General features: G+C 50.9%; 1 protein-coding gene across 1 annotated transcript; it reads left to right on the top strand.

The window, feature by feature from the left end:
• The first annotated feature begins 4240 nt into the window (after positions 1-4240).
• MLN (motilin) lies at positions 4241-9515 on the top strand. The gene is made up of 5 exons (XM_087762381.1): positions 4241-4283; positions 5328-5453; positions 6985-7107; positions 8510-8618; positions 9421-9515. The coding sequence occupies exons 2-5, from the start codon at positions 5337-5339 to the stop codon at positions 9513-9515; spliced, it is 444 nt and encodes a 147-aa protein (XP_087618507.1). The 5' UTR covers positions 4241-4283; positions 5328-5336.
• Positions 9516-11412: the final 1897 nt, after the last annotated feature.

Genomic DNA, 11412 nt, shown 5'->3' with positions numbered 1-11412 from the left:
ATCCTTGCTATTGATTCTCGCCCAGCCCGGCCGCGCAGCCGTGAATTACCGTGAATTACACCGCGAGCAGTGGGGAGAAACTGAAGCGGGCGCCAGGCAAGCGTGGGGTCGGGAGGGGGAAGCCTGCGCCCTTAAAATATTTATGCTGCAAATTAACGTGTGTTTTAAGCCTGTGATTCTTCAAATATTTATTTGGCGTTAATATTTTGAAAACTGCATTAAAATTTGCCACTGGCGCTTTATTTATTAGGAGTGTTCGGCAGCCACAGGCAGCAGCGCCTGCTAAATCTGTAACGTGTCCATGCAGAGACAGCAGCTGGAGGATGGAGCCTGGGCTGTGAGAAAGAGCTTTCTGCTCCTCCTTCCAAAGCAGGGAGTCTAAAATGAGCTCCTTACCCATGTCGGCTTCAGCTGTGTGAGTGCAGACCTTCCATTCAGCAGAGCATGCGCCATGTTTTTGACCCATCTGACTCCAAGCAAAAATAATTTCCTGTGAGCGGGGTGAGACAGATATTCCCGTCGGCATCGGGAAGGGGAACTGGGGCTGGGGGACCCAGCTTTGCCAAGCCCGATGGCTGCTGTGGGGCTGTGAGAGCAAACTGGACATGCAGAAAGCCACATCCTCCCTTCTCGTGTGTGCCAGCCCCGTCCAAGGAGGTGGCCGGGTATGGGAAGCGAGGGTGATTTGGCCCACCGTGGCTGTCAGGGCTGGTGCTATGGCTCTGAGGCTCACCCCGAAACGGGAAGCTTTGCTGGGGACACCCCAATGCCTGACCAAGAGTCAGGCGGAGCGGGGTTTCATCCTTCACGCTCTCCCCTCGCGCTCTCCGCCCGCTGCGTTAGCCTAGGGCTGAAATTCAGCTTCAGATCCACATTGGCTTCTATCTCCTGTTTTTTATGCAACCCGCTTGCCAAAATACCCCGAGCGCAGAGCGACTTGGAGGGAAAAGTACAGGACATGGAGACAAATGCTCAGTGTCACTGGCACAGGGAGCTCATTTTCCCTTGATTCCCTGACATCGCAATTGATGCACGGCTTAATGGACTTCACTACCACTGCCAGTTTCTGCTGAAAATTACTCCCAATTATGGCAAACGTTTAACTTTAGGTATGAGCAGAACTGCAAGCAACTCCATTTTGTACATCATATTTTTGTTCAGCTTCTAACCTCTGCTGCAATGTTGCTTCATAAAACAAGGAGAGTTTCAGGGGGCCTGCAGATTGCAAATGGTTACAGGGACTGCAGCAGGACAGATTTTTTGCATTATAATGCTAGGGAGTGAGATTTCCAGCTGTGATTTTTATTTGCATTTATCGTCATTCTGCATTGGCAATGGCCAAAAGCTGCTTTTAGGGACCGGGCAAACCTAGAGCTAAAAGGTGCCTGTTGCTCCCACCCACGCTGGTGCTCCGCTGAAGAAGTCTTGGAGTCAGGCCCCTGATTTTCAGCTCTCCGTTGCCTTTTCTTTTTGAGTACTCTTGCATAATTAAGAGGAGAACCTGACAGACAGCATCCAACTAATACAGATATGATTGATTTTTGTCTTCCCTTTTTATTTTAAAGGTTGTCCTTTCCAATGCAGAAAGCTTCATGGCAGATGGATGGGAAACCTGCCAGCCAGCCACATTTTTGAGGTAAAAGGGGAGAAGACATGGGAAAGTTTAGTGCTTTGAAAAAGTGACCTTTCTTGGTAATTAATTTGTCACTTCCCAACACCATCTGCTGACTCGTCAGCTGCATCCATCATAACCATGCAAAAAATACTGGAAAAGTCAATTAAAATGAGAACCAGTGTCAAACGGGCTTCGCACAGAGTCTTTAGCAAAGGGAGGGGGGAAAAATAACCTGTCGTGTAATGCCCTTTTCATCAACACACATACGCGAGGTCCCGGGGAGAAAAACCAGGGTGCCCTCTGGCAGTTTTATAGCCAGGACCACGTCGCTGGCTCTGGTGGGAAGCTGCAGGAACCACCCGGGGATCTGGGGAGCATCGTGGTGACCGCCTCGTTTTTTAAGGAGGGGTTTGGCCCGAATCGAGCGTCGCTGACTGTGGTGACAGCAGCAAGTCCCTTGTGAGGACCAGCGTGCAGTGCAGCGCCTGCCTGTCGTATCGACTAGCTGCGATGGAGCTAGGTGAGAGAAGTCATTTTACAGGCTTGGGCAACAGCTCTTTTCCCCCGTCTCCAGCAAATCCTCCCGTGCTCCGTTTTCAACCAGCCAGGCGGGAATGCCGCTGCACGCCCCTGCTACGACACCCTGCAAAGCCATTTGATGCAGGAGGATTTCATTGCGTCCCCAACTCGCTTTTCTCCTCTTGCGTCTCGCCTGCTTTCGGCTGGCTGCTCTCAGGTTTCCTCGCACGTAGCCACCCGTCTGTGAGAAGCACCAGGACGTTTCTGGCCTGATCCCAAACCCTCCAGCATCAGAGCCTGTCTGATAGTCTTGGGAGACCAAAGATGAGGTCTTACGCAAGTCGCTTGCTCTCTCTGCACCTCGTTTGTCTGGAGAGAGACGCTAGCACAGAGTTTTGTGTCTCCGGGGGGGTCCCGTGTGTCCAGGACTGCGAGATGCCCAGTTATGATGGTAAAAGGGGCCACACGAAGACTCAAAATGGACAGATAAATCCCCCGGACTGCTTTGATATCTCCCCACTTGTCTGCTCACTTTATAAAGCTCTTTGGTGATAGATTTAGCATGTATAGTTTTATTTATTATTTTAATATTTAGCTCTAGAGCCTGCCGGGGGATTTATTACCTTAAATCTATGCTTTTTGTAATGCTGGTTGGTCAAACGTCATTCTGCGTTGCGTTTATTTTGTGGCAACATTGTTATTATTGTGATTTGTCCATGTTACAGTAGAAATATAATTAAGATCTAGGCATCATTTTACCGCTGGTACCCTCACATCAAAAACACTTCATCCTGGAGGGCTCACGATCTAAAAAGACAAACTGGGAGAGAGGAATTTCTCTATCTTAAAGATGGGGAAACTGAGGCAGAGAGATCCCCTGTCCAGCGGTGGGACCGCCGAGCACAGCTGCCGGCCTAAGGGCAGAAGCCTGGGGAGGGAGGAAAGGGGATCCTCCTGCAAATGAGAAGCTCTTCTTCACGATCCAATGCAGATCACAACGGTTCCTCTCCGGCAAATCCGCTCCCATGCACGCCAGGTTTGCCAGCTCTGCTGGAAGCGTGGGCACCTGCGCAGGTACGGATTGCGCGTCGGAGCCTCTGCAGGTGTATAAGGGGTGGGAAAGGCAGCAGGAGGAGGTCTGACCGCCAGCAGCCCGCGGCTGCGCTCGCCAGGCAGGGGCTTGCTCTCTGCTCCCATTTGCAAGCCGGGTGGAGCGGGCTCTTCGTGGGTGCTCAGATAGGCGCCGGTGTTACCAGCACGTGTTGGCTGCAGCAGAGAGGGCTCCGACAAGAAGGAGGAAACAAAATCGATGCTTAAACAAGGGGAGAGGTGTTTTCTACTCATCCCCCATGGTGGGAGCATCGATTCCGCCAGCTCCTGCCTCCCTGCTTGTTGTGAGCACCCAGCAGACGCTGAAGCGTGTTGCAGAGGCGCAGGCAGCCCTGGGTGCCCTCTGCACTCAGGGAGCTGCTTTGAACAGACAGAAAATGAGTCACAGGCAGTTCCTATTGACAGCACCGGTTTGATTTTTTTGGAAGACAGCTCGGTAGATAAACGTACTGTCTTGTCACTGTGCTCACACCAGTGCCAGGTGGATGTTCACCCCTCCTGCCCCCAAAATTGGCATTTCACCCCATTTTACGCAGGCATAAGCAGCGCTGGGCAATGCTGCGCCCGGCCCCATGCGAACGCAGTACTTCTTTGTTGGGCTGATGCTGAACTCGGGATCCTCCTGCTTTGTGCTTTCTCTTTGTAGCTGGGAAGCCAATTCACTAACAACAAAGTACATGTCTGCCTGGAGAGGCATTGAGCTAGAGATCTCAGGTCTGAAAGACACGTCCTGCTTACAAAATAAGGAAGAGGCATTCAGAAAAGACGTTTTTTGACTGGAGTAATGTGTGGGGGTGTTTCTCCAGGGGAAGAGGGAGCGGATCAATGCACAAAGGGATAGTCAATAAGAGATGAAGGAGGTGACTGGGTTTATTTCTTTGTATACGGCAGTATTTTATTGCGGTGATAGAATAAATGAAAAGGCACAAAAGATTGATGCTACTGAGATAACACCGTGTTATCAGCACTTATGCATATCAACACGCTGTATTACAAGAGGAGAGCCTGAGAAATCCTCTTCTGATCCCTGCAGCAAAGGGTACGTCTGGCTGGGTCAGGCAGGGCGATGTCCCAGGGCAGCCGACGGCTCCGGTGACCCAGCGAGGGTGGGCAGGGAGGGATGGCACCGCTGCAGCACCAAGGGAGAGGAGAGGGGCCACCGCCGCCTTCGCTGGCCGTCAGCCCTGCCCCGGCCTGGCACGCAGCGGAGGGATGTGACTGGCAAGTGCTACGGAAAGGGAATATTTATTAACTTCCACTGGCCTTCGGTTCAATACTAGCTGATACTTATGGGAAATCTAATTTAGGGGTCAAATTTGACCTAACAATGTCTTTTCAATAACATCCAAACCAAGAGGTTTCTGAAACTAATTAAGGATCAGGCTCCAATCAGGTAGAGTAGTTAAGCTGTGGGACCAGACTTCATTAAATTCGTCCAGAGAGAATATTTTAATATTTAAAGAGAACATTTAATGTTTACGTAAGTCCTCTTCTGACGTGAAGTCGCTGTTAAATCACTTCAGAAGGTAGTTTTTAAAGCCCTTTATACTAGGCTCCGATGGAGCCAGGCTGGCAAATGCCCTTCCCAGCTCTCTTGGACCCAATGAGGCTTATTAAAAGATTCAGTCCATCAAGGCAGGCTTTCGGGAGTGAGGAATATGAAAACAAAATTTAACAAAACAGCTGTCTTAAGGTTTTTCTCTCTTACAGCATCACTCTGTCTTCCTTGCTGTCAGTGGGATTGATGGGAGCGTTTTGCTCCGGATGCGTGCGGGTCTTGAACCAGTACAGCTGGAGGGCTAAAGCTTGCAGAACAGAGGGAGTCTTTAACAGTCCTGAAGGGCTGGGCTTGAATCCTCTGGAGATATTGCTCAAGAACAAATCTGTTTACAGAAAGAGGTTTGAGAGGAGAATTGTCAGTCAAGACACTTCTATTCTCAGCTCAGGAGCAACTGGAAGAGTAAATATACCTCTAGTTAGCTGGTGGATAAATGAGATTGCAGCTGATGAAAAGCCAAAGGGATTTCTTGTCAAATGGTGCTCTCCACTATCACCCTGGTATCTTCTTTCCTGTGTCGTTCAGACTCTCGTCATGGTTTCAAAGAAGGTGGTGACCAGTTTGCTCCTGGTGTACGTGGTGGCTGTGCTGGCTGAACAGACCGAAGGCTTCGTGCCCTTTTTCACCCAGAGCGACTTCTGGAAAATGCAGGTAACCCCAAGAACCGTACTGCAGGGGCTGGAGCCCTGAATAAACCAGGAAAGGTGCTTCTTCCTCCCTCGTCCCCCAAGCGCTGCTAATTCGCACCGTGCCACTCATCCCCATCGTCCGCCCCTTCTCTTCAAACAAGAGGTATTATGATACTGGCAGCCCCTCCCTCGTCCCACGTCAAGGGCTATAGGAGAGGGCACAGACAACTTTTAAGATGTGAGATTAGAAAGGAAGAGCCTGGACTCCTTGATGTAAGAACTAAAAGACCTGTGTGGGTTATCATCTGCAGCTAGTGGGTCTCGTTTTTCTTTCTGCCATGCTAGTGGCTGTAATTTTTATAGAGAAGCTGTAGCCTCCCATCACTGTACTGATGGGTCTTTTTGTTGTAACAAATAATTAACCATTCTCCAGATGGTTGTCACCTCTGGGATGTGCAGAGAGGAGAATGTTTTTTCTTTTGATGTGAAACTAATACTGTTGAAAGGTGTCAGGCAGGCAGCCTCAGAGACTGCATCTTCTAAAACACAGCCGAAGTGAGCTTCCCCCGCACGACACAACCCATTGATACTGGGGAGAAATCTTGTTTCCAAAACCTATCTGCTCACTGGATAGCAATTGCTTTTTGTGGGGAGTACAGTCATCCTTCAGCCTCCTTGAGGAAGATGATGGGGACCCACGCACGGTCCCCAGATCGATTGTTCATACATCACAGCCCTTGTAGCCATGTGTCTGCTAGTGACTGAGGGTCTTCCAGGTGTACGTGGGTGAAATCAGCCTCCAAAGGCTGCCTCCCCTCCTCTGAGCACGCGTTCAAACCAAAGCCAGTGCACAGCAAGCAGTCAGTTTGACACTGAGCACCGCCTTCGCCACATTTTACATGTCCTGTCGTGTCTGTCATATCCCAAAGCAACTTTGGCTTTTCTCTTTGGGCTGGGAAGAAAGAGAGGGGCCTGAAGCCAGCTTTAGCCCCATAAATGGGAAAGGGCTGACATTACAGACCTGCAAGAAACGCTGGTAATATGTAATAATCTGCACAGAGCTCTCCATTTGCAATGAGGCTGTGCAGGCTTTTATTAAACTTCATTGCCACCGCTACAGAACAGAACCAGGACCAGGCCTCTGGAATAGCTCTGTAAGGTCAGCATGCTCGGCTACCGCAGCCTGCCGACAGTGCTGTCTTGCATAGATCACAGGAGCCGTCCACAGCGTCATGTTTGCCACAGATCTCTGCACACAATCCTGTAACCCAGCCTTACACCCAGGAGTGCAGCCTCTGCTGCATGTCAGAATTACAGTCCCCGAGGCCATGCTGGCCACAGCTGAGGGGTCCCTTCCCGGTGAGCTGTGGCCCTGGGGAAGGATGCTGCATTGGCTCCGGGCAGCGGTTAGACCTCCAGGCCCTCTGGTTTTGTGCCCAGCTCTGCCGGCTCCTGGCTGCTGGGCATCACACTTGATAGAGTGCAGAGCGGGTTTGGTACCCACACGACGCTGCATCCCAGCATCACTGCCGCGCTTGCTCTCTACTGTGAAGATGCAGGAAAAGGAGAGGAGCAAAGGAGGGCAGGAGAAATCCCTGACCTCGCTGCAGCAGCAGGAAGAGGAAAGCTCCTCTGAGCAGTCCAGTGCAGGTGTCAACAAGGCCAAGGCCACCCAGGTACGTTGAACCATGCGATTCTAAGGAGCCCACGAGGACACACAGTAGCCCAAGAGTCAGCCCGCAGGGCCTGGCTGCAGAGGAGTGTTCGGTGGTGCTGCGGGAGAAGACAGCAGTGTTCTGCAGGAGCCCACAGTCCGTGGAAAGCAACACCGCCCGTTTCCTGCCAGCCCTGCCGGGCAACTGAGCAAGGCTGCATCAGAGGAAGGTTCTGCCTCCACCCTAGAAATTATCTTGGACATTCAGCAGCCTGGTGGCCCCTCAGACCCGCCTGGCTTCTCCCTTAGAAAGACAGAGACAACGTGAGGTCTGTCTTTGCCATTCAGTGCACACAAGCCAGCTGCAAGGCAGGAATTTGCAGCTCTGCTTCAGCTCTGGGTTTAACTTGTCTTGTCACTTTTTCACCCGGCTCCAGATTAGCTGCCCGGTGTCACCTCCGATCTCACAGTCCTCTGCACTGGCAAGGCCTTATTTATAAGCTTGGGCCCATACGGCCGCACCCCCCCAAAGTCTGTATACAGAGCAGAAAATTGTCAATTTTAGGGATTTAAGTACCAGTCTAAGCCCTCAAAGGCATGCTTACCTGGTTAGCCAAGTCTGAAAATTGTGCTTTTCCACCTGAATACAGGGAACTCTCTGCCCTGTCCGTGCAGCCGCTCCCGCGGGGAGCTCGGCCGGTCTCTCTGCCAGCAAAAGGAGGGCGTAGGTCCACCCCAAACTGCGGGGCAGACTGAGCAGGACAGGCAGCGGGACTAGCTAGACCGGAATTTGGCCAAGACACAGGTTAACGTGCAACTACTCTCGCAAACGTGGTGCACCAACAGCCAATAATAGGATTTAAACAGCAAGGATTCACAGTTCAAAGCATTAAATAACTGGCACATCCCAGTGTCTAACACCCCCCCGCTGCAACCACAAGCCCTCCTGTGCCTCCAGCCATGACCGGAACAACTCTATTTACTTCGGGTACATCTGAGCCACAGCTGGCTCAAAGTCAGTCAGTCTGGAGGCAGGATGGTGTCTCATCCTCCGTCTTTACTAAGGCAGGGTGCTTCACCAGCATCAGTAAAGCTGATGGCTTGAAGGGACAAGGTGTGAGATAGTGGAGGATTATAAGGTTCAGAAATTATTTTCTTCTTTACAGTCTCTGTTGCCAGGAGGTACTTTTATCTCTGTTTCTGAGTCAGCCCATAGATGATCCAATGCATGAAAACTCTGGCACTCTGAACAGCACAAGATTGCATTGACTTTAAAATGTTGCTTTTCCCCATATAAGGATCATCCTCTTCCCTTCAGCCCTAGACCCTCTACCGACTTGAGCAAGGTGGGGTCAAAGCAACCCAGCCTGCCTCCCTCTGCTCCCCTCAGCTGTTCCTCCTGACTTTTCTGGCTTCCTCCACAGCTAGCTGTTCCTGCCAAAGCCGGGATGTGGCTCGCCCCAAGGCAGCTGGAAAAATACCAAGATGTCCTGGAGAAACTGCTAGCAGAGATGTTACAGGACACCCCAGACGGTACTGTCAGGAGGTTGATTTCTGCCTTGGGAATTCTGCCGTTACCTCCTCTCACCAGCTCATCATCACGGAGATATTTATATTCCTCAGAAGGGCTTTTGTGTCGTGTTTGCTCACTTTACCGAGTCCTCAGATACCCCACCTGCGCTTATGTACACACTCTTCTTCTGGGAAGGTTACTCCCTCTCTGGGGTGCTGTCTGTGCCCTAGAGCTGATATTGACTGTTCGCACCGCAACACTTCCCCGCAGCTCTCCTTGGCACTGCTGCCCACTTCCCTGCTCCTCCTCCCAAACAGTACTTGGTCTTCAGGGTACAATTTCCAACAGAGCTTGTAACGCAAACTACACCTGCGAGGCAGCTCAGCACCTGCAGTCAGACCTGAACACCCTGCTCCCTGCGCAGGGGCTTAACACTAGCAACTACAGCGGCCATTAGCTGCACTTTGAGGTGCTGGGTGCCAACAAACCCAGCCCTGGGCTCTGCTCTTAGTGCACTGGAATTGCAAAAGGAAATACCAGGGGCAGTGTGGGATGCAGCTATTCCTGCCGGCAGAGCTGGGGGGTGGTGGAAGGGGGCTCGCTGGAGTTACCTCTGGACCTTTGTCCTGCCCGGGCTTACATGTCCCAAATAAGAGGGTCCCCTCTGTCCCTGTGGGAGCTGTTACTCTGCTTTGGCTGTGCCGATTTCACTTTGCCTTCTAGCTTTTTAGTTCGGGAGCTGAGGAGGAGGAAACAATATATAAAGCCTAGGGAAGAGTGAATGACAAATTTAAGGACACTTGTTCTTTCTTTTCTTTTTAGCTGACTGGTATCTACAGAATCAGAAGAGAAAGCGACGTAGCTTGCTGAAGCTAAAAGACTCCACTTATGTAAACGAAATCTGTAAAAGAGATTAACAACAAAATCTGAGGTGAGATAATAAAATGCGCAGTATAATTAAATGGAGGATTTGTGTCTTCTTTTCTGCATGCCTCTCAGCCAGATGGCAAGCAGCAAGTGTGGGAAAGAAGAGAGGGAGGGTTTCCAGTTCTAGAGAGCATCACCGTCCTTCGGAGGAGTGCAAAGCATGTTGCAAAGCCTGAGTAATTAATTTTTGTGGACTAATAAGTTTTAGCCCTCCCTTTTGGCAACGAGGGAAACTGAGGCAAATATTTGCCGGATCTCCTAGCCCAACTGGCGACACAAGTGTAGGATGAGGAGTGTTGGGTGGGGGACCCGGGTGTCCCTAAGCGGGCTCCCCGCTCTGGACGCGGGAGGGAACCCTCTCCCACGCTGCTGGGAGAAAGCAGGAGCCCTGATCGGCAGTGCCTACCTGTGCTCTTGACCCCCTCTTACTCACCCAGGCGATATAAATCTAAATGACATTGAGAGGAGCGCCTCTCCCATAGCTATGACAGGAACAGGCACAGCGTGTGTGAAACGAGGCAGAGCTCCGGCCTTATTTCTGCCTCTCAAACAAACCTAGAGGTGAAATCGTAATTCCACTTGAACATATTGCTCTCCATTTACATACCTTTGGCTTATTTTAGAGCTGCTCCTCTATATTGGCAGCAGGAAATCCAACATATGTAAAGTAAGGACGGATGAGATCAATGGTATGTATGTGACTATATCCAATTTCAATCCAATTTTATCCTCCCAAGCTAACACAAATTCTGTTCTCACTGTGGCTCATTTAAATAGCTGTGTTTGTGCTAGAACAACACTCCTCGGTATGCTCTCTGCTGCAAGCCATCCCTTAGGAGAAAAGAAATCTCCCAATGTATAATGCAACCTCCAGCACAGGGTGGATTCCAGCTCTAATGTTTGATTCAAAGGCGTACCCCTAGTCCATGGGCTGATCAGCTCAGTGGAACTCAAAGTTTGCAGGGATCGTTGCTGAGGCAGGTTGAGCTATGAAATAACTATAAATGAGTCTGAGCGGTTGGAAGACAGAAAAGAATACATTCCATTAGGCTGAAAGTGAAAGCAACGGCATGTGTTACTGGGCTACAGGGGCTCAGCCAGTGCAAATCGGTCAGCAGTGGAGCGATATCCATGGGAGATCCAGCATGGAAATCACCGGAGGAGCTGCACCACAGAGACAAGACTGTTTGCTTCAAAGGGGGCACTGTTGACACACTCCTTCTGAAAGACCCAAACCTTTACCCCAGGTTTAAATTTGCCCTGCCACAGGAAAACAAGGAGAGTTTTGCCCTGAAGGGCAAGCTGCTCCTAAGAACCCTACGTAAGCTGCGCCGCAGGTCAGAGCTGTCTCTGTAGCATCCCTCTTGCCCAGCTCTTTCACTCAAGCGGTTTCCAGGGCTTACAGCTCCCCTGTGCCGTCCAGGAAGGGACGTTGCCCACTGACAGCAAGAGGGAAAGTGAACACGAGCCTCTTGGATTTGCTTCCTGGACCACTTCCCACCAGGGTGATGGTGGAGCTGATGCTGCAGAGACTTCCATAAGGAGATCCACAAATGTGACTGTGCAGGGATATCTCCCTCTACTATTACATTTTGACCCAGACAAGCTGCAGCAGCAAAGGTCTGCTTTTACCCTGGCCATCGGTTGTGCCAATGGCTCTTCCCAGTTGACCCAGCTATAAATGAGCTCAGGGATGCATGGCTGGTTGCGACAGCAACCGTATGAACCCCCTGTCTTGTCCTGCAGCCACAACTGTGCTGTCCAGATAGGCACCAAAATGCAAGGGGGCCTTCAGGTTTTGGAATTAAATTCCTTCCAGCCTCAGGGGCTTGAGTAGTGGGAAAGAAGCAGATACTCTTCTGCTGGAAGGAGAAGATGGATGGACCC

Source organism: Nipponia nippon, unplaced genomic scaffold, assembly GCF_047370975.1.
Source record: "Nipponia nippon isolate SJK-2023a ecotype South Korea unplaced genomic scaffold, ASM4737097v1 scaffold_25, whole genome shotgun sequence".
Classification (NCBI taxonomy): Eukaryota; Metazoa; Chordata; class Aves; order Pelecaniformes; family Threskiornithidae; genus Nipponia; species Nipponia nippon.
Note: the sequence above shows the minus strand (reverse complement) of the source record. Positions and strands in the feature narration are given on the sequence as shown.